This window comes from Corythoichthys intestinalis, chromosome 1 (genome assembly GCF_030265065.1).
Source record: "Corythoichthys intestinalis isolate RoL2023-P3 chromosome 1, ASM3026506v1, whole genome shotgun sequence".
NCBI classification, from domain to species: domain Eukaryota; kingdom Metazoa; phylum Chordata; class Actinopteri; order Syngnathiformes; family Syngnathidae; genus Corythoichthys; species Corythoichthys intestinalis.
The window spans coordinates 63,021,742-63,046,049 of record NC_080395.1 but is presented as its reverse complement, the minus strand read 5'-3'; the positions used below and the strand labels follow the sequence as shown (position 1 = coordinate 63,046,049).

The following is a 24,308-nucleotide window of genomic DNA, read 5'->3' as shown; positions in this document are numbered from 1 at the left end:
ACCCCCCTCCCCCTCCATCCAGATCATTAGGCGAATACACTGTCCCCTAGTTGTCGTCTCACACTTTCACAAAGTGCATCAAAGCAGCACTAGCCCCACTGGGCCAAGGCATCCATGTCTTAAATTACCTATAAGAGCAGGCAGGCAAGACACGTGGACTCCCTGACTGTTGTGGCCAACCTTATGAACATTAAAGATTTGCCTTGTTCTGTCAAGAAGGGTAGATTACACAGGTACAATATTTCCAAAGCAATGGTGGTTCAAGTCCTTCAAAGTCCCAAAACATGGTCTAAAACACTCCTTCACTTGTCACAGCCCTGCCTCTGTTATTGTAGATTTCCACTGTGCATGGGAATAGGGACCAGAGAGATTTGAATTTATTCAAGTCAAGTCTGTTGTTTGGCAAAACAGTCAAGTTGAGCATTGAAGCCAGTCATAAAGTCATAAATTCAGTGACCGAAGTCTGACTTCAGTCAACTTGATCGATCTGTAGCCATCCTACAGTTTGACTCCCGCTATTATTTGCATTCTACAGAGGCAAGGGTCCCCAAACTATTCCATATCAGGCCTAAACAGGATGATACCTTGGCAATAATCTGGTGTTTTACAAGTGTAAATGGTGAAAGTTGGTGAGTGGTGTTTTTGTTGCGTCACTACACCACCTGCCTGACCTTATTTAGTGTACCATAACACATGGTGGCAGGATACTGTATGAACTAATAGTTACAGAAGGTAACCCTTGCTCTATAAATTAGGTCAATATGCCAGCTTGCATTGTTGTTCAGAAGGTGAGTTTGGCCTAAGGCCAGCAACAATGCTGTTGGTGAATCTTGCCACATAAGAATGTTCATAAACCTCCTGGTGGGTTCTGTCAACGCAATCCTGTAGCTGCTAAGGTTCACCCAATCTTAATAATTTTAGTGAAAGTGAAAAAGTAATTACAGTAATCCAAGGCTATGCTTTTCGTTGGTCAAAATGCTACATGTACAAAGACACAACTATTCGCACTCATAATCACACTGCCACTGAATGGGAAATAATCCCACACTGCCTGCACAAAGTCAGCTGGATGTACTACTACACCATCAGTGACTCCCTCATTGAATACTGTATCAGCTAAATTATACAAACCTCAAACAGTGTCAATACAGCTTATCAGCAACCCTGCACCACATCTCTTAAGCTTTGATCAGAAATCACGAGAAAATAAATAACAGTTACTTTTCATTAACACTGCCCAATTTTTTCCGTTTTTTTTTTTTTTTGTCAGGGGAAAAAACATTGAAAGAGTGGAGAAATAATGTATTTTTTTCACATCCCTGGTGGTTGGATCTGCTGCTGGCAAATACAGATAATAGACCATAGGCCCACTCCTGAAAAGATTTATTTTGACACTTCCTCTTTGAACTTGGGTTAATGTTAAATCTCTGCTGCATTAAACAGGAACGACACCTGACATCCCCTGACTTAATTTATTATGTGCAAACTCTTTTAGTTTATTGAAAGCCATTACTAGATTTTACAAAGTGCATTTTTTGCCAAAGGAAAAACAACCTAAAACAATTAAGTGATGAAGTGTGTTATTCCAGGTCTTCATACCTATCAATCAATCGATCAATCAATTAGACTCCTTTGAGTGTTAAGAAAAATGAAAGTACAAATGTGGATAAGCGCACACTTTTTCATCGATAATAGCTATAATTCAGACATGTCAGTGTAGTTGTTCATTCACCTGACTTCCATTTAGTTAGGCAGTGTAGGTGACCGTTACACGGTGTAGTCTTCCTTGGGCTCCTGCTTCACATAATTCAGACATAATAATTAAAGATCATCGACAATACATTTGGTTGACATTTGGCCAATGATTGTACAAAAGAACTACTGCCATCTCAGCAGGGGTGACCATTCACTGACATGTTGCTCTGGTGCGCGAGGTAGCCTACAAGGACCACTAGAGTAGTACATTAATACAAAAAAATAATTTTAAAAGAACATTATGAAGTAAAACAATTAAAATAATAAACGAACAACAATTTAATGTTGAGTTGAAAAGCAAGGAAGAAAATAATACATTTTTTAAAATGTACATTTTACTGTACAGTATACTGTGTCTCATAGGAATTAGAAGTAATCACTTGAACTCTAATCGTCATCATACTATCGTCATACTATAATTCAACGTAATCTGTTTGGAGTGTGCCTGTGTGCTTTATTCGACTTGTTAAACTTAGTGGGAGGGTACATACTGTTCAGAGGAAAACAAGTTTGTAGTTTTTTCAGTGATTGTACAAGAAAAGGCCTCGAAGTCACAAAAAAATTGATATGATATGGGATTTTTAATAAGACACAAATAATTGTTTTTGTCAACAGACATCGCAATTGCTACAGCTTCCAACATGTCTTCATATTTTTCATTGAAAAAAAAAAACTGGTTCCCATTAAATGAAAGAATGATTTTTTTTTTGGATAAGCGATTAGTAAAGAAAAAATGGTCTCAAATAATCAAAATGATTAGTTTTTGACCAAAATAGCAACTTCATTTTTTTTTTATTTACTGCTAGCCTTCAACATCTAATATATCACTCAATTTAACATCAGAAACTTAATACTTGAGGAAAACATGCAGAATCCATTATAAATATTATATCAATATATTATTAATAAATTATATGTACAATCATAACTTATTATAGAATACAATTGCCCTTTATTATCATTATACAGCTATACAATGAAATTGTGGAGCATCCCTTTACAGTGCAGAATAAGTTAAAATCTCAAAACTGTCGTGCAAGTATGAAATCTAAATAAACATAAATATGAAAAGCGTATGAGATAGTCCAACGATTAAGGCAGTGCAAACAATCGATGTGGTGTTACCAGGATGTGAGCCCCGTCTTTCAACAATCACATAGTCTTTTTCTATGCCTTGCGTTTTCTGGTCAGCTTCCTCGACTTGTACAAGTCCCTGTTCCTCGCCGTCTCCTTTCTGCCCTCCTTGACTCTGCTCCTTTTCCTGTCCTGCCGGTCGGCCACTCCAAGGCCCTGTTCTTCCTCGCTTCTGAAGTTGGAGAAGTTCGCACCAAAACAGTTGAAGAGGGACCGCCAGGAACTCCAGCAGGTGCTCTTGTGCTTCCTGCACATCAGGGAGTCCACAGCGACGTTCTGAAGGACGCCATGTGGGCCAGGGGGAAAGATGGCCGTTTGAGGACTACCTGGCCTGTCTCTGTGTCCCTGTGTTCCTTCTGTCCCGTGATCATGGCGAGGAGCCTCAGCCCGGCGACCGTGTTGGCGTTGACGACCACCATGATGAGCCCGACGCTCTGCCAACTCGATCAAAGAGTGCGCCAGCACCTTCAGGCTTGAGAATCGGGCCGTCCTCATCCTCTCAGGCTCCTAAAAAACATGGTTGTTTTAGAAAGATAGGTGTCTTGATTCATCTTTTTTATAAAGTGAATAAGGCTGGCCACTTACTTCAGCCCCAGGATACCTGGGCAGCACCATATAGCCGTTGTTGTGAAAGCTGCTGCTCTTGGTTAAAAGCAAAAAAAAAAAAAAAAAAATTGGGCAGTTTGAATTTACGTAAATATGTCAAAGAATGATGCTGATCTGTTAGCTCTTTGTTATGATAAGGGGGCTGCCACAATGGCTTTTTCCGTTCAAAATTCTTGTGAATAAATGCTTAAATCACTGAATTCCTCATAGATATGGACGTAAAACATTCTCGATTATTGGTTAAAAACAAAAACTAGGCAGTTGGCAGTTATTTTACGTAAATATTGTGAGGTATGGAGTGGCTAATTTCTCCCATTGATTTTCTTCACAACGTTTCAAAATGCATACATGGTACGAAAAATATAATAATTACCTTGAATCCTCGAACAAATCACTCCTGAGACAATACTTCTTGTTAGTATGCAGTCCAGCTTTTTAAATGTAAATCCAGCTTTGTGCTCAAAAGCATTTGTGAGAGTTTCGCTCCCACCGACTTCTAATAAATGAAGTCACACAGCCCCCTATGGGCAGGCGGGGCACAGTGAATGAAGGAGCTTTTAGGTCAAGTATTTTGATGTCTCTGCCCTTATCTATACAGTGGGGCAAAAGAGTATTTAGTCAACCACCAATTGTGCAAGTTCTCCTACTTGAAAAGATTAGAGAGGCCTGTAATTGTCAACATGGGTAAACCTCAACCATGAGAGACAATGTGAAAAAAAAAAAAAAAAAAAACCTGAAAATCACATTGTTTTATTTTTAAAGACTTTATTTCCAAATTAGAGTGGAAAATAAGTATTTGGTCACCTACAAACAAGCAAGATTTCTGGCTGTCAAAGAGGTCTAACTTCTAACGAGGTCTAACGAGGTTTGACGAGGCTCCACTCGTTACCTGTATTAATGGCACCTGTTTTAACTCATTATCGGTATAAAAGACACCTGTCTACAACCTTAGTCAGTCACACTCCAAACTCCACTATGGCCAAGACCAAAGAGCCGTCGAAGGACACCAGAGACCAGATTGTAGACCTGCACCAGGCTGGGAATACTGAATCTGCAATAGGTAAAACGCTTGGTGTAAAGAAATCAACTGTGTGAGCAATTATTAGAAAATGGAAGACATACAAGACAACTGATAATCGATCTGGGGCTCCATGCAAGATCTCACCCCGTGGCATCAAAATGATAACAAGAACGGTGAGCAAAAATCCCAGAACCACACGTGGGGGGGCACCCTGTGAATGACCTACAGAGAGTTGGGACCACAGTAGCAAAGGCTACTATCAGTAACACAATGCACTGCCAGGGACTCAAATTCTGCACTGCCAGATGTGTCCCCCTGCTGAAGAAAGTACACGTCCAGGCCCGTCTGCGGTCCGCTAGTGAGCATTTGGATGATCCAGAAGAGGACTGGGAGAATGTGTTATGGTCAGATGAAACCAAAATAGAACTTTTTGGTAGAAACACAGGTTCTCGTGTTTTGAGGAGAAAGAATACTGAATTGCATCCGAAGAACACCAGTGTCTGAAAAGCTTGTGGAGAGTTACAGAAAACGTTTGGCCTCCATTATTGCCAACAAAGGGTACATAACAAAGTATTGAGATGAACTTTTGGTATTGACCAAATACTTATTTTTCACCATGATTTGCAAATAAATTATTTAAAAATCAAACAATGTGGTTTTCTGGATTTTTCTTCCACATTCTGTCTCTCATGGTTAAGGTTTACCAATGTTGACAATTACAGGCCTCTCTAATATTTTCAAGTGGGAGAACTTGCACAATTAGTGGTTGACTAAATACTTATTTGCCCCACTGTTTAATATAATTCTAAGAGCAGCTTCAGAATCCAATGTGAACCCAGTATGAACGCTTCAAGGGTTGAAATTTGTACAGTGTGAAACACACAGCCAAATCAGAAAGTTTTTGTTGTTGTTGATCCTTTACATATTAACCTAAATGTACAGAGCGATGCCTCACTTCCTTTCTGAGTCACTGGCTACTAGATACACAGTTGAAATGGTCCAACAGCTGATGATGATGAAGAAGTAGTAACAGGGTTGGACTATTGAGTGTAAAATTTCTCTTTCAGAGGACATAGAAGAGGAATCTTCTGAGTCAAATGTATCCTGTTTATTTGGATTTTTAGGTAGACGACTGCCTCTTCCACCTGGACAATAATCTGCGACCTCATCATCAAAAATCTCAGACCCCATTATTGCTTTTCCATCATTAAGCATCTGTCAGACCATTTCAACCGTATATATAGCAGCCATGACATCAAGGAGATAAGAAAGACAAAGAGAAGAGACGAGGAATAACTCTGTTCATTTAGCTTGAAACAGATGTGCCGAAGTGCGTAGAAATGTGCGCACAGTGAAGCCTCTTCGCCTTAAGTTTCTTTGAAAGCAAGAAATGAGGAAAACCAGCAAGCATGCTGTAAATTTTAATGCATGCCAAGGGCCACATAACGTGGACAGTGGACAGTAAATGGCCCGGGTACCTGGCGTTGGTCCAGCTAATGTAAAGACACTTCTGCTATTATCTGTGTGGTCCCCAAGTAATTTATTACTGATAGCCATAGTTGATTAAATCAGTTTCGCATTGCATTCTATAGAAAATGACTGACAGTCATTTTTTTTAGCCACTTATGTTTGGTTCATTTAAAAAAACATTTCACTAATTCCTGGATTATGAAAAAAATAATTTTTCATTGCAAAGATATTTTAAGAAAGAAATGGTCCTGGGTCATTTTGAAGGAAAAAGTTTACATACACTGTGCAAAAACACACGTTTATTTTTTTATCTCACTGTCTGAAGTCAAAGTACACCAAACCTCCCATGTTTCAGGTCAGTCAGAATGACCAAAATTATTTAATTTTGTTAAACATCACAATGAAGAATTTCTTAGCGAACCTTATATGATTTTCTTTAATGGCAAAGGTTTACAGTAGTAGCATTTCATTTGAATTGCATGACTTAGGTCAAACATTTTGGGTAATCGTCCACATCTTCTGACATTACTCAGCTGGAACTCTGGCCCATTCTTCCTGACAGAATTAGTGTAACTGGGTCAGATTTGTTGGTCGCACACGGCTATTCAGAGCTGCCCAGAAATTTTCAATAGGACTCAGATCCGGTCCTTGTGATGGTCACTCCGAAACATTGACTTTGTTATCCTCAAGACACTTTTTAACCATTTTGGTCATAGGCTTATCATTCCTTTTTCATTTGGAAGATCCACTTGCACCCATGTTTTAGCTACCCAGCTGGTGTTTTGAGATGTTGCCCTAATATCTCCATGTAATGTTCTTTCTTATGATGCTGTCTTTTTTTATTTATTTATTTTTTATGAAGAGTTCCAGATCCTGCTACAACAAACTTCCGCACAACATAATGCTGCCACTTCCATACTTAATAGTTAGTATGCTGCTCATACACTGCTGGCCAAAAATATTGGCACCCCTGCAATTCTGACAGTAATGCTCAATTTATCCCAGAAAATGATTGCAATTACAAATGCTTTGGTAGTAATATCTTCATTTATTTTACTTGCAATGACAAAACACAAAAGAGAATGAACAAAAAAATTAAATCATGATCATTTTACACAAAACTCCACAAATGGGCCTGACAAAAGTGTTGGCATCCTCAGCCTAATACTTGGTAGCACAACCTTTAGACAAAATAACTGTGAACAACCGCTTCCGGTTTACATAAATGACATTCTTACAATGCTCTGCTGGAATTTTAGACCAATGTTCTTTGGCCAACTTCTCCAGGTCTCTGAGATTTGAAGGGTGCATTCTCCAAACTGCCATTTTCAGATCTCTTCACAGGTGTTCCATGGGATTCAGGTCTGGACTCATTGCTGGCCACTTTAGAAGTCTCCAGTGCTTTCCTTCAAACCATTTTCTAGTGCTTTTTGAAGTGTGTTTTGGGTCATTGTCCTGCTGGAAGATCAATGACCTCTGAGAGAGACCCAGCTTTTTCACACTGGGCCCTACATTATACTGCAAAATTTGTTGGTAGTATTCAGACTTCATAATGCCATGCAAACGGTCAAGCAGTCCAGTGCCAGAGGAAGCAAAGCAATCCTCAAAACATCAGGGAACCTCCACCATGTTTGACTGTGGGGACCGTGCTCTTTTCTTTGAAGGACTCGTTTTTTTTTTTTCCTGTAAACTCTATGTTTATGCCTTTCCACAAAAAGCTCTGCTTTTGTCTCATCTGACCAGAGAACATTCTTCCGAAACGTTTTTGGCTGTCTTGGGTAAGTTTTGGCAAACTCCCACTGGCTTTTTTATGTCTCTGGGTCAGAAGTGGGGTCTTCCTGGGTATCCTACCATAGAGTCCCTTTTCATTCAGACGCCGACGTATACTACGGGTTGACACTGTTGTACCCTCGGACTGCAGGACAGCTTGAACTTCTATGGTTGTTAGTCGAGGTTCTTTATCCACCATCGCACAATCTTTTGTTAAAATCTCTGGTCAATTTTTCTTTTCCTTCCACATCTAGGGAGGTTAGCCACAGTGCCATGGGCTTTATACTGATTGATGACACTGCACACAGTAGACACAGGAACATTCAGGTCTTTGAAGATGGACTTGTAGCCTTGAGATTGCCCATGCAAGTTTGCTTCTCAAGTCCTCGGACAGTTCTTTGGTCTTCTTTCTTTTCTCTATGATCAATGTGGTACATACAAGGACACAGGACAGAGGTTGAGCCAACTTTAATCCATTTTAACTGGCCGCAAGTGTGATTTGGTTGTTGCCACCACATGCTATGTGCCACAGGTAAGTAACAGGTGCTGTTAATAACACAAATTAGAGAAGCATGACATGATTTTTCAAAGGGTGCCAATACTTTTGTCCGGCACATTTTTGGAGTTTTGTGTGAAATGATAATGATTTAATTTTTTTTTTTTTACATTCTCTTTTGTGTTTTTTCATTGCAAGAAAAATAAATGAAGATATTACAACCAAGGCATTTGTAATTGCAATAATTTTTGGGCGAGTTTGAGCATTAACTGACAGAATTGCAGGGCTGCCAATACTTTTGGCCAGCAGTGTAGGTCTACAAGCTTTCCCCCTTTTACCTCCAGATGTAACGTTGGTCATTATGGCCAAACAGCTTCACTTCCATTTCATCAGACCACATGACATGTCTCCAGAAGTTAAGATGTTTGCCTTGGTGACTTTTGCAAACTTTAGTCAGGCTTTTTAATTTTTTTTCTTTAGGAGTAATGGCTGTATTCTAGCCGAGTGGCCTTTCAGCCCATATCAGAGCAGGACTTGTTTCCTGTGGATAATGACACTTTTTTTTTTTTTTATTTAAACCAGCTTTAACAAGTATCTTCTCAATTTCTTTAGCTTTTGTTCTATGGTTGATTTGCACATTTCGGACCGAAACATGTTCATTTCTGGGACACAAGGCCTATCTCCTTTCTGAGCAGTTTGATGACTGGACATTTCCATGATGTTTATTCCTGCGTGTAATTGTTTGAACAAATTAATTTTGGCAACTTCAAGCATCTGGAAATTGCACCCAAGGATGAGCCAGTCTTTTGGAGCTCTGTTATTCTCTCTCTGATTACCTGGCAGCTTTCTTTTGAATTTCCCATGATTTCAAACAAGGAAGTGGAGTGTTTGAGGTGTGGCTTTAAAATAAATCCCCAGGTGTAATTCTGCCTGACCTGAAAAAATAGAAGTTTAGTCTGATTTGACTTCAGAAAGTGAGACTCACTCAAAGGAAACTTGCCTGTATTGAGCAATGGGGAGAATTTAATATACAGTAGGGAATCTATAATATCTCAAAATGAAGGCAGATGGGTTTAATGACAAACACACCAAACATTCTGCAACCTGCCATGTTCTAACCTGTGACACTTGGCTGTTGAAAATAAACTGCACTCCGGCTGGCAGTCATGCTTTTGTTTTCATGATTGTGTGACCTTGGACAGAATGTGTTCAGTGAGTGTTTACTTCATGTTTTTCATGCACAGTACAAGGCATTGGAGCCAAAGAGAGTTTTGCATATTTGTCCCTGACAGCAAACACTATCTAAAACTTTACTGCACTCTGTAGTCACGGCTTTGTGTGCCACAAGCTCTGTGTGCCACAAGCTTTGTCTTTCGTGGCTGCTTGCCTCATGCCACCAGCGCCATACTAATGATTTATATGCTAATAAGAATCACTCTGAGCAGTTGGCTCAACTGCTGGAGCAAATGTAATTTCACCTATACAGTTCGATCCACATCACATCGCATATGCTTCTTGTATGGTGGTTTAAAATGGAGATACCAAAAGTCTACTCACACTATATACTCATACAAAACGTACAATATTTTAATCTGGTAAAACCTCAAACTGTTGGCTTGCATGGCGACTTGAGACGTCAGTGTATTTCTCAAGAATTTGCTTCCTTTATCAAAAAAAAGTTTGCCCTTAATACAAAGAAGGACCAACCTCAACAATGTGAACTTTGGTTTAAGGAAAATCATAAGGTGCTTAAAAAAATAATGAGCCAGAATGGTTGTTCACAGATGCATCACAAAAACTTGATTGTGAACATTTTTATATCCACAGCAAAATTACGAGACCTCACCCCCCCAATGTTAACTATCAGTATTACTGTAAACTCCTTGTTATGTTAGTGTATCCTTGTCAGCTTTGTGTTTTTCTGTTATCATCCTTGTTTGTATTTGTCTGATCATTCTTTATCTCTATGCCCTTGTCTAGGTGACACCAATTCCTTTTACCTAGTGCAGTTCTGCTTTTGTACTGTCTTCTTAAGCATTTTGTCTCCTGCAATTTATTGATTAAATATTTAAACAAAAAGTATTTTTTTCTTGGAATGAATTCACCGATGCAGTTTTTATTGCTGCAATTATACATTTTGAAAGTAACTTGGTTTACTAAAGTTAATGCCAGGTACATTTGAGCAATCTGCCTTATGCTCGAGAGCAGTGCTTAATATGTAAATCATAAGGTGCCGGAACGCAAAGTGCATATAACAGCGCAGGAATGACGGCACGGGCACAGGTCCCGGAACATACGCAGAAAATGGTGCTGAAAACAGAGAGAAAATGCCCACTTGCCATGCTGTGGGACTTCTTTTTTTCTTTCTTTTCTCTGTGCTTTTCTGACTCGCTTTGAACCATCTTCCTTCTTTTTGAAAATAGACAGTAATTGTAGCTGTCTTTTTGGCATGCTGAAACACCATTTGATCCTGGCTGCTTGCTCCCCAGATGCCGCGAATTTCAAGTTAATTTTTTTATATCGGGGTGTGAGTTGTTGGTCCAGCTTTTCAGTGCATCAACAAATCTCCGACTCTTTCAAATGACGTTAAATTTTTATAAACAACATACAATTCTTGGGATTTGTTATGATTTGTAGTGATTTGTGTGTAAATGAATTTATGCATATTATTATTTTATACTGTAATGTCCGTAACTATGTGTAATATTCTGATATAATGATTTACGAGGCACCCTGAAGTGCACGCAACATTACTGTTGTTTTGGTCACGTGATGCGGGAGTGCTGTAGAGAGGCACAGCCTGCCGAGAGCCCCAAGCAGTGTTCGTGCTGTTAGCTCCATGTGTTAATAAAGAAACAAAGTTGTCAGCATGTCGTGTGTTCGATATCTTTGTCATGTCAACAAAAAGCTCATAACAAGACACTATGCACGATGCGTGTTAGAGACGCTGGGACTGGAGAGCTGGGAGTAGTAGGAAGCAAAGGGCAGACAGGCGAGAAGCAAAAGTTCGCCGTCGAATGTGGCGGCAATCCGCAATTATTTTGTGTATTGTTTGCATATTGTTGCCACAAAAAAGTGGAGATAGCCACCAACAAGTCCTCTCCTCCACAACGTTTTTATGTTATTATTGCCGGATTAGTGCCGAAATAAGTCCCGGAACATAGGGAGGCCAAAATCAAGAGATGCCCGATCTTGTTCCGGCAAGATCTGGCTCAAATTAACCCCTGGTCGAGAGGTATTGGGTTCAAAGAAGCCCTGTTAAGTGCCAATTGTATGTTCTTCTCTTGTCTCTTCTCTTTATATTGTTATGCATGTCATCAATGTGTGTGAATAGTTGTTTAAATATACACCCCACCATTTGTTGGTGTACTTTTTGACTTGTAGTCAACTTTGATCAAACTTAAGTGGTTACATTTAGCCCATGTTGTTGGCAGATTCAGTAAACCATTCCCCCTAACTTGTATAAGGTCGTAAAAATCGTGAAAAATTGAAAACTACTACTAATACTATCAAAAACTAAGCTTAAGATCAGATCAAAAGCATCTTGGCGATCCTTATAACTTGCAGCCACAAGCTGAGGCATGTTTCTTCTTCGGATCAAGAACAGTTTTTAATCCCTTTCCAGTCTAAATTCATACACCCAAAGAGAACACCACGGGAACCCCAGATCTTCACATCCACTCACGTTAACTCCTTTTTTTTTTTTTTTTTGTTGAGCCAAAGCAGCTTTTGATGATGTCGCAGGCAGCATAGTCTATTTTGTAGGTCAGCGATCCCCAACATTTTTCTCACCGTGCAAAAGTCACACCTCACCACGACCAAGAAACGAGATTCGAAAGTAAAAGCAAAAGTATCAACGAAAGTGTAAATGCATTTATTTTTTTTATCTCCACAAGCTGTGATTTTTTTATTATTTAGTGAAGGGAGGGGGGCCTTACAGTCCAACACGACGGAAAAAACAAACAAGTTTAAATTTCTATGCTAGCGACGGAACCCATATTTCCGCATAAATCGGAATTAACCATTTAAGTACCCCCCCAAGTGAAACCTAAATCTCAAAATATCTATCCAAAAACATGTATTTTACGTCATATTAATGAAACAAAGAAAAATATAAGGTAGATAGATATATATTACTTCCTTCGGGTAACATGGATCACACCGTAGTTCTTCTTACAACTGGCATTTATTAATTTGTCACCGTAAAACTATGAGAACACAATTCGAAAATAAAATACAATCATGACAGAGTGTACAATAATGCTATAAAGTAAATCAATAGAGGCAAATTTACATCCCTCAATAACTGCACACTAATACCGAGGGGAAATAAGGTCCAAATCTTGAGCAGTTCAACAGGGAAAATGGCAACGGTACCTATACTTGAGTGCCGATGGTGCACACATGATTTAAAACAGAAATATTATTTCTCTTACGGCCCGATACCAAGCGGATTGTGGCCCTGTACCAGTCGCGGACTGCTGGTTGGGCGCCACTGCTGTAGGTGATTTGGTCCCTGCCTTTTTACAAAAATATGTCTGCCAATAAGCGATTTCCACGAAATAGATCCACTGTCATCTTTCTAAATACAAAGCCTTTACCGCCACCATTCACTTGTGTGACATGCATGATGGCAGCAGGCCTTCTGAGAATACTTCAGAAGAATGCATGGCTTCACTCAGTCTCACAAATTCAGCTCAAGTCACCTCCTTGATTTTATTCTGCACTTTCCCTTCAGGGTATATGCGGATTTTGTTTCAATCCAATACTGTTATCCAATTGTATCCCTCTTTTGTTGAGCAATTCCCCCCGTCAACTTCTAATTTCCAGCTTCCACATTCCCCCAACATTGTATTTTCTTCACCTTGCTGAATTTACGATAGATTAATGATTAATTGGTTTAATGATTAATGATTAGCTGCACTGAATCATACTCTCCTGATTTATAACAACGTGTTGCAGCCCTACATCAAAGTTTTTCCTCATGTTTATCAACTTTCGTTGATGCACCGTTCTTTGGACAGTACAAGCGACAAAATACCCAGTTTGTTATTTTAGTTAAAGCTATCATCATCGAAAATGAGGCCAGTGTGCTGAAGAGGAAAGTTTCGACAACGTTGACAATGCAATAGAAAGAAGTTAGTATGCTAAAGTTATTTGTGGGTCTACTTCACAATTCAAGCCATTTTAAAGGTTTTTGAATTAAAAAATGTATTCTGATGCAAATTATGTATTGGAACAATCAATTGAGCTGTTTTAAAAAGATATACTGTATTTTTGTACTATCATTATTGCTTCAAGGGAGAATAGACACATGGTCTTCATTCAAGGAGTTTTGTGTATTTTGGTTTTGTTATGAGACGGCTGATTTTCAAAGACAAGTAAAGTTCGGGAATAATACTTGGCCTGGTAAGAAATGATCAATAGCCTGGATGTTGGTGACACGTTCTTGTAAAGAATTCATGAAACCATCGCAAGACGGGGAAAAAGAGAACTTTAATATTACATCTGAAAATGTATGAGTCAACAATTCTCATTGAAATGCAAAACACTTCAAGATCCAATTAGGTCTGTGTGGGTGTCGTTTGGTACAGTTGGATATAAATAAAAATCCAATTAAACGTCATGCTTCAAAGAGATTAACTCCTGTACCATGAGGTGTTTCCCCACTTATTGTTTAGGAGAAATGTTTACTATGAATTATCTGAAAGTTTTAGACAACTATAAATTCTTCCTTTTTAAACTCCTTTGGAACAATGCCATGGCGTTGTTTGTGTTGTCCTGGCAAATAAGAAGCATGGTATTTGTGCACTATTGAATCCATGACCGTTAAGTAGAAACAAGGATGGGATTACGTATGCATTATACAGTTTTAGAACAGAATCATCGCATTAAAGTTTCACAAACGAACAAGCAGACAACAATAACAATCCAACGCCACACAACTCAACAACCATGCTAAATACATACATATACTAAATACAGTGGTAACTTGAAATATGATCGCTTCGACATAACAATCCTTTCAACATACTACATAAAATTTGACTCGTCATTCGTCTCGACATATGACGACATGCTCAAAATACGACGATTAATGACAGCGTCACAATTTTGTCATTTTCCCTCAAGACGTACACACGGTGGATTTCCGGTGATGCTTACCATTGAAATTTAGAAGGAAATTACAGGAAAAAAATGAGCGTGGTGTGCTCATCAGTAAACTGGCTCGACAATATGGCCATCTCGAGGACGACTCTCATTATTATTATTATTATTATTATTGTAACATAGGGAAGGAAGTCGCCAGCTTCGTCGGGTTTTTAATTATCTATTTCAGAACCTGTGCAGCACAATACGGCTACTGTCCGCCTTAGCCAACGCCAACAACAGCAGAGCATGAAAACAGAAAGTAAAACCTTCCCACTTTTCCGCACCTCTCTCACTCTCAGGTCAGCCACGTGGTGTGTGCAGGAACAGCATGCAAAACACAAACACCACATTAGAACCCAATTCGTTACATTATTATTATTATTATTATTATATTATTAATATTTCGATTTGTATTTATGATTTGTTTATTTTGCTATGTGTAATTGCTATTTGTAATTGGACCTGCAATATTTATGAAGGATTTAGCGTAGGTTTTGGGGCTTTGGAACAAAATAATTGAATTATATAATGGTAAATGGACAGTACTGAGTTATGAGAAAATCCCCCTCCACATACGACCATTTCGACTTACAAACCAGGTCCTGGGATGAACTAAATTCGTTTGTAGAGGTACCTACCACTGTATTTTGTTAACTCAGTAATAATTATTTGTATGATACATTGACATTGTGTTGGGAAATATCCAGTTACTATATGACAGCACGTGCTTTTCCACAGTAATTGTTTTGTCTTGTTAAATGTACACTTTATGCCTAATATATCCATAACACAGTATAACTGAACTGTTGTGGAACTCAAAATGTTGACTAGACTGTCACGGACTATCAACATGAAATCATTAGTAACATGAAATACAACACAATAAACCTAAGTATATCAGTAGGTGTCAGTCTGATAGTTTTCTACTGGCCTGTTTACTATAACAACATAAACAAAACTTGAAATCATGGCTTTTAATATGGTGGGCCACATCAAGATTTTAAGTGGCCCCATCTGGCCACCCGTATGAAAAACCTCTGGAGGTTACACTGGGTGAAACACTGAAAAACCCACACATAAGCATACAGACACACATTCATATTAGGGATGCTCCAATTGACTGGCCACCAGTGTTGGGCACGTTACTTTAAAAAAGTAATTAGTTATAGTTACTCACTACTTCTTCCAAAAAGTAACTGAGTTAGTAACTGAATTACTCTATAGTAAAAGTAACTAGTTACCAGGGAAAGTAACTATTTCCGTTACTTTAAAAAGAAGTTGTTGTATGTCAAAGAATTTGACATTTTCTGAGCAGTGTGCGAGTCAGTTGAATAGAGAAGAACAGACAGGTACTTGTGTTATAGAACCTTGTAATATTTAGTGCACCTCACCAGCAACAGATTTATCCTACACTTGAAGTGCAACAAAAATAAACAGATTTGAATTGCTTACCACAGATGTCGACAAAGACTTTGCCCCGGGACATAAATTACACTTTACATGCACGTTCTTTCCTTTAATTTCGACCAACTTGAAATAGTGTTTATATCACCACCTCGTAAAGGACAAATTTTCCTCTGAATGCTCTGCCATCATATCTGTCTGCATCTGTTTTACGTGTGTGTGTTTGCCGCACGCGCTGTTCTGGTTTGTGTGTGAAAACACCGGATCTGAAGTTTTTTTTTTTTTTTAAACAAACGTTATTAACAACAAATACACATATACAAACATAGGGCGAGACAATTCACATATAAACAACTGGCTCTGAAGTACTTGCGCGATTAAGCTCGAGCGTTTACGTCACAGAATGGGGGATCATGTGAAATTTGACAACAACGCAGCCATATTGGAAGCAGGTCTGGCTCGCGGGACTTTAAACTTTAACTTGCCAGTTCGATAAAGAGACAAACTCGTTACTAAGACGAAGAACAGATATGTGATTAAACTTAAGGATGTGAACAATGTTGACCCTTACGAGCAAGCCGAAGACAAATGGAGTAAAGATGTCGACGGGCTTCCACAATTACGCGAAATGGACATTCTGCTGTATTTATTGTTTGGTGTATGTTACTAAACTCATCAGCGATTCCCAAATTACAAATCGCTACAAAGCTACGAACAGTTTTGCTGCGGATGGGTGCAGGACCTGCACATTATGACCATATCAAACGGCAACTCCATCGTTCTTGCAAAGGTACGCTATGTGTGTTTACTATTTTCATTGCCATGAACCTGAACACACCCCAAGTCATGGATGACAAATAAACAGAGCAGAGTAGACTCGCTACGGCTGGTAGTTCCTTCAATTTATTCAAAGTAAGTAACGCACTGCTTTTGACCGTCAGTAACAGTAACGGCGTTGTAATGGCGGAAAAAGTAATTAGTTAGATTACCCCGTTACTGAAAAAATAACGCCGTTACATAATGGCGTTATTCCCAACACTGCTGGCTACTGATCAGTATCTTCCAATTTCCATATGATTGATCATACTGAAAACATTGGTAATCGCAGTAATTTCTGTGAGAAATGCTGTATTTTCTGGAAAAATTCCAGGGGTGCCAATAATTTCCTCCATGACTGTATGTACACTGCTGCCCAAAAGTATTGGCACCCCTGCAATTCTGTCCGATAATGCTAAATTTCTCCCAGAAAATGATTGCAATTACAAATGCTTTTGTGGTATCATCTTCATTTATTTTGCTTGCGATGAAAAAACACAAAAGAGAATGGAAAAAAATTAAATCATTATCATTTTGCACAAAACTCCAAAAATGGGCTGGACAAAAGTATTGGCACCCTTTGAAAATCATGTGATGCTTCTCTAGTTTGTGTAATTAATAGTGCCTGTTACTTACCTGTGGCACATAACAGGTGGTAGCAATAACTAAATCACACTTGCAGCCAGTTAATATGGATTAAAGTTCACTCAACCTCTGTCCTGTGTCCCTGTGTGTACCACATTGAGCGTGGAGAAAAGAAAGAAGACCAAAGAACTGTCTGAGGACTTGAGAAGCAAAATTGTGAGGAAGCATGGGCAATCTCAATGCTACAAGTCCATCTCCAGAGACCTGAATGTTCCCGTGTCTACCGTGCGCAGTGTCATCAATAGGTGTAAAGCCCATGGCATTGTGGCTAACCTCCCTAGATGTGGACGGAAAAGAAAAATTGATGAGAGATTTCAACGAAAGATTGTGCGGATGGTGGATAAAGAACCTCGACTAACATCCAAAAAAGTTCAAGCTGCCCTGCAATCCAAGGGTACTACAGTGTCAACCCGTACTATCCGTCGGCGTCTGAATGAAAAGGGACTCTATGGTAGGATACCCAGGAAGACCCAACGTCTGACTTGGAGACTTAAAAAAGCCAGGCGGGAGTTCGCCAAAACTTACCCAAGAAAGCCAAAAAACGTTTTGGAAGAATGTTCTCTGGTCAGATGAGACAAAAGTAGAGCTTTTTGGGAAAAGGCATCAACATGGAGTTTACAGGGAAAAAAACGAGGCCTTCAAAGAAAAGAACACAGTCCCCACAGTCAAACATGGCGGAGGTTCCCAGATGTTTTGGGGTTGCACTGCTAACTGTGGCACTGGACTGCTTGACCGTGCGCATGGTAGTATGAAGTCTTAAGACTACCAACACGTTTTGCAGCATAATGTACGGCCCAGGGTGAGAAAGCTGGGTCTCCCTCAGAGGTCATGGGTCTTCCAGCAGGACAATGACCCAAAACACACTTCAAAAAGCACTAGAAAATGGTTTGGAGAAAGCACTGGAGACTTCTAAAGTGGCCAGCAATGAATCCCATAGAACACCTTTGGAGAGATCTGAAAATGGCAGTTTGGAGAAGGCACCCTTCAAATCTCAGAGACCTGGAGCAGTTGGCCAAAGACGAATGGTCTAAAATTCCAGCAGAGCATTGTAATAAGCTCATTGATGGCTATCGGAAGCGGTTGTAAGCAGTTATTTCATCTAAAGGTTGTGCTACCAAGTATTAGGCAGAAGGATGTCAATACTTTTGTCCGGTCCATTTTTGGGGGGAGTTTTGTGTAAAATGATCATTTATTTGGTTTATTTTATTTTTTATTATATTTTGTGTTTTTTCATTGCAAGCAAAATAAATGAAAATATTACTCATTTTCTGGGAGAAATTAAGCTTTTTCTGACAGAATTGCAGGGGTGCTAATACTTTTGGCCAGCAGTTTAATTCTAAATCTGAATAAATACATTGAACTTTTTTTTGAAAATTTTATGGGATGGGGGAAGGGGGCGCTACTTCGCGGTTTTTCACTTACCGCGGCGGGTTCTGGTCCCCCCATTAACCGCAAAAACAAGGAATCACTGTACTTTGAAGAAAGTAGAATATAAAACCTGTTTTCAGTTAGTACTTTTTTGCCAACTACATAATTCCATATGTTCACTCACAGTTTTGATATCTTCAGTGAGAATCTACAATACATAGTAGTGAAAATATAGAAAACGCATAAATGATGAGGTGTGTCCATCAGCATGTTCCTCACCCCCCTCCTACAAAAGTCAAACTCTGCATATGGTTACAAACTGTAACTTTAAAATGTACGTAAAGGCTGGTTACAAACTGTAGAAATGCTGTCTCATCACCTGTAGGCTTTGTTTCGAGTTTTGTCGAGTGTTGTTTCCAAGTGGTTCCTTGAATTGGATGTGGAGTTTTTAGCGGTCTTTTTGAGCCAGCCCAGTTTTGCAACACACTGAGATATTTTTGTCATCCTTACTAGACAAAAATTTGAAGTAAATGGCTGTATTTCCAGTGAGCAAATACAGCTCTTTGTGGTATCTCTCCTGCCTCTTTCACTGTTCGCATCCTGACAAAGTAGCTATGCTATGTTGTGTTGGCCTCCGCAGACAGTGCTCACACAGCATGGTAATACACGTGTCCCTTTTTTTTTTTAGTTTGGAAAACGTGACATGTGATGTCACTCCTCAACTCAAGAGCAACATTTATATTCGAAATGCTCCTCGGACATTACTATAGTATTCTTCATTCTACATACATTATGAGGAAATAACAAAATAGCAACGTACAGGCACTAAAGAAACTAACTTTAATCAGATGAACGTGTTAGATTGCTCGTTACTGAAAGAAAGTAATCAGATTACAGTAACGCGTGACTGACAACACAGGAGGCTATGGTTTGATTTACATTATTTTACTGGAAAGAGAAAAGAGCTTTTTGTTAAAAGTAGATTTTCTACAGAAGAGGTACTATTTAGAATATTATTTCTATTATTTATTTGTACAGTAAGAATTGAAAAGACAGCTATTATTTTGTTCAAGGATGATTTGCTAATACAGATGAGGCATTTCTATTATTTTTTTTTTAATCATTTTCATTCCAGTATTTTTACAGTATTATTTTTCTATTCTTTTAGGACTAATAAAGCCTGTAGAACAAACTCTGCGGTTATATAGCTGTTATTTTGTTTTAAAAATAATTCTACCCAGACGGACTTGGCACACTTTAGATATATTAAAGTGATAAGGCATCTTTGAGTGAACTTTGTGTAAAATGTAAGTATCTCGAGGCCGGGCCGAGTGTCCTCTTTTATGGAAATGCGGTCACCCTACTACTGAGCCAAATAAACATGTCTGTTGTGTAAAAATTTAAATGCTCCTGTGAGGGTGATGTTAAATGAAAAGTTCATTGTGGGGGAAGCATGTCAAAAAGCTTCAACACATCTAATTTAATTTGACATTTTAAGGACAAACACTTGACAGTGTACTAGTATGGTGAGTTCATAGGCTCAAAGAGAGTTGGCGCGTTCTCCCTTTTCTGTGTTTGTGTTTTTACAAAATCATGCATATTAATTGAGAACATTACATTTTCCATATTTGTCAAGGATAGGTAATAATTATTACGGAACTGTACTTTTCCTGCCGCTGAAAAGCAGTCAAGACTATACTGAGCCTGCATCCCAAAATCAGCTGGGATCAGCATTTGCTTTGTGATAAACTTGATTTTGAAAAATTCCTTTCTAAATCATACAGTGCTGGCCAAAAGTATTGGCAGCCCTGCAATTCTGTCAGATAATGCTCAATTTCTCCCATGAAATGACTGCTATTACAAATGCTTTGGTAGTAATATCTTCATTTATTTTGCTTGCAATGAAAAAAACACAAAAGAGAATGAAAAGAAAAATCATTAGCATTTTACACAAAACTCCAAAATTGGGCCGGACAAAAGTATTGGCCCCCTCAGCCTAATACTTGGTAGCACAACCTTGACAAAATAACTGCGAACAACCGCTTCCGGTATCCATCAATGAGATTCTTACAATGCTCTGCTGGAATTTTAGACCATTCTTCTTTGGCCAACTGCTCCAAGTCTCTGAGATTTGAAGGGTGCTTTCCCCAAACTGCCATTTTCAGATCTCTCCACAGGTGTTGTATGGGATTCAGGTCTGGACTCATTGTTGGCCGCTTGAGAAGTCTCCAGTGCTTTCTCTCAAACCATTTTCTCGTGCTTTTTGATGTGTGTTTTGGGTCATTGTCCTGCTGGAAGACCCATGACCTCTGAGGGAGACCCAGCTTTCTCACACTGGGCCCTGCGAAATTTGTTGGTAGTCTTCAGACTTGCAATGCACACGGTCAAGCAGTCCAGTGCCAGAGGTAGCAAAGCAACCCCAAAACATCAGGGATCCTCCGACACGTTTAACTGTGGGGACCGTATTCTTTTCATTGAAGGGCTCGTTTTTTTCCCTGTGAACTCTATTTTGATGCCTTTCCCCAAAAAACTCTACTTTTGTCTCATCTGAATAGACAAACATTTTTGGCAAACTCCAGCCTGGCTTTTTAATGTCTCTGGGTCAGAAGTGGGGTCTTCATGGGTATCCTACCATAGAGTCCCTTTTCATTCAGACGCCAACGGATAGAACAGGTTGACACTGTTGTATCCTCGGACTGCAGGACAGCTTGAACTTGTTTGGATGTTAGTCGAGGTTCTTTATCCACCATCCACACAATGTTTTGTTGAACTCTCACGTCAAATTTTCTTTTCCATCCACATCTAGGGAGGTTAGCCACAGTACCATTGGCTTTACACTTATTGATGACACTGCGCACAGTAGACACAGGAACATTCAGGTCTTTGGAGATGGACTTGTAGCCTTAAGATTGCCCATGCCTCCTCACAGTTTTGCTTCTCAAGTCCTTAGACTGTTCTTTGCTCTTCTTTCTTTTCTCCATACTCACTGTGGTATAAACAAGGACCCAGGCCAGAGGTTGAGTCAACTTTAATCCATTTTAACTGGCTGCACGTGTGATTTAGTTATTGCCACCACCTGTTATGCGCCACAGGTAAGTAACAGGTGCTGTTAATTGCACAAATTAGAGAAGCATCACATGATTTTTCAAAGGGTGCCAATACTTTTGTCCGGCCCATTTTTGGAGTTATGTGTAAAATGATAATGATTTAATGTTTTTTCCCCCCATTCTCTTTTGTGTTTTTTTTTTTTTTTATTGCAAGTAATATAAATGAAGATATAACTACCAAAGTATTTGTAAATGTAATCATTTTCTGGGAGAAATTGAGAATAATCTGACAGAATTGCAGGTGAATACATTTGACCAGCACTGTAAGTCATGAAAAATGATAGGAAACAGATATTCTGGCAGACAGGACAGCTATTTTCAATATATCTTGAGAAGGCCTTTACTTTAAGGGAAGAAAAACAAATTCATTTTAAACCAAAAGGATAAAAAAATAATACATATTCAGCAAGAAATGCAAGGTTGACAGTTTACTTGCTTTAGTGAGATACATACTGGACAACAAAATAACATAGCAGGCAGGATCAGGTCCTCATGCCATGAATTTGAAATCTCTGCTTTAAAGCTTTAGTTGCATGACAAAACATCTGTCTTTTTTGAAAAAGCCTTGACTTGCAAACTGAATGTATGGTTTGTGCTCCTTCCTAAACTCTTTGGTCAAATTCAGAATTATATGAGCTACAAGAGCACACATCCTAAGGTGTTTTATATTATAGTTTCTTTTGCAGAAATATGGTGCACGTTTTAGTTTTTTTTCTTGTTTTTTTTTTCCCTGGTAATGTGATTTTGGCTATCATTGTATCCGTGCTCCTGCCTGTATGCCTTCTTCATAGGCTGTGATAATGGTGTCACGCCATTTCATGATCCGTTACACCTGTTGTCATTCATGGTCCTCTTGCCTCTAGCCTGCCCACAGTTTCTCTATTCAGCCCCTTACATCCACTCTTTTCAAGATTTTTTTCAGTTTGGAGGTTCTCACTACCGTATATGGAGTCTTTTTTTTTTTTTTGTCCACATGTATTTTGCTAATGCTTTGGGGGACTTTTGTTTGTTTTTCCAGCTGCATGTTATGAATTTATTTTGCTTGAACTCTTGCCCACTCTCTACCAATCCCTCTTTGTACCATGTTTTAATGATTCCATCATTCCTCCATTTATGATTTTTTAAATGTAATCCAATTCCATATAGAAAGGTGTAACATTTTACAGGTGAATACTTCTTAATTCTTAAAATAATTTATTCATTGTGTGTACATGACCCTGGGGATGTTTTAACCTGATATAATAACTCAAGTAATCCTTAGACAGTACAGGTAAATGTATTTATCATCCGATGTGCCTCCCATCACTTTTTACATTGTCTGTGCACAGGGAAAAAGGAATAAGCCCGGCGTGGAAGCTGCCAATTCTCCAGAGTCTGTGAGAGGTCGAGGGGAAAATAAAGCTATCAAGTAGGTGACGGGAAATTTGTAGATGGGGGACACATGGAAATGATTTATGGCTCTGTGGTATCAAATTTAACAACATTTTCTGAGCAGCATACAAATATTGGTGTAGCGATTTTTTATTTTCATAAAATGCAACAACAAACTGTATATTTCCCAGTTAAAAAAAAATAAAATAAAATTGGAAGTATTGACTCTTTTTTGACACCTTTTGCCTTGCCAGCCTCCTCTTGTTATAATGCTTTCTTTTAACAACCACTCTTTTAATGTTATGTAACTCTACCACTCTCTCTGACCGCAGTGATCTTGACAGAGACTTTTGGAATAACAATGACAGCAGCAATGTGCAACAGAGGTGGAGCTCCTACCCACCAAAGGAGTTTCTCTTAAACATGTCTCCCTATGCTCCCTATGGAGACCCTCGCCTCACACCCAAGTGAGTCTCATTCAATACACTTAAAGTACAGTGTGTCTCTATTGAGGGGCTGGAGGGAAAGGGGCAGTGCCTAATTTGTAAATGGTAAAGTGCCGAGACGCAAAGTACTCATGATAGCCCAGGGACGAAGTTTCGGACACATCACAGTCCCGAACACATACAAATCGGTCTGAAATCCAACATGCAAATACCCGCTTGCCATGCTGAGGGATTTACAAGCTTTAATTTCAGATAATATCCATGGTAAATGTTGATGACAATAATTTAAAATTAATCAGCGTAATGTATATTCATTGCTCACTTCACACATGTCAAACGCGGCAGTGGGGCAAGTGGAAATCAACTTACACAAGATATAATTGTGTGTTCTCGCAAGACATACATTCTTTAGGAAATGGAACACGAATTTGTGCTTGTGTGCAGGATTTCTGATTTAGAGACTGAAATAGGCGTTTGGACTTTGTTAGTACATTTTTAGTGGACGACAGCTCATGCACACAACAACAACACAGTATAGGATAAAACAGTATAAAGTCACGATGTACACGCAGCAAAAAAATGTCGTTTTTTTTTAATCACAAAACAGAACGAGGCACTTTTGGCCACAACTAGACATGTGCCGGTTACCGGTTTCACGGTTTACCGTGGTGTGAAAACGTCGCGGTTTCAAAACCACTAAAATTTTCCGTCATACCTTAGTACGGTATTCGCTATTTTTCATGTGC

At 39.0% G+C, this 24,308-nt stretch overlaps 1 protein-coding gene across 2 annotated transcripts in view; it reads left to right on the top strand.

Annotated features, from left to right (window-relative positions):
• syt7b (synaptotagmin VIIb) overlaps positions 1-24,308 on the top strand; it is a 186,800-nt gene that overhangs the window by 71,426 nt on the left and 91,066 nt on the right. For both annotated transcript variants that reach the window (XM_057834971.1, XM_057834980.1), the window contains exons 3-4: positions 23,074-23,153; positions 23,449-23,583. In XM_057834971.1, the coding sequence (XP_057690954.1) occupies positions 23,074-23,153; positions 23,449-23,583 (215 nt within the window). The remainder of the gene's footprint in view (positions 1-23,073; positions 23,154-23,448; positions 23,584-24,308) is intronic.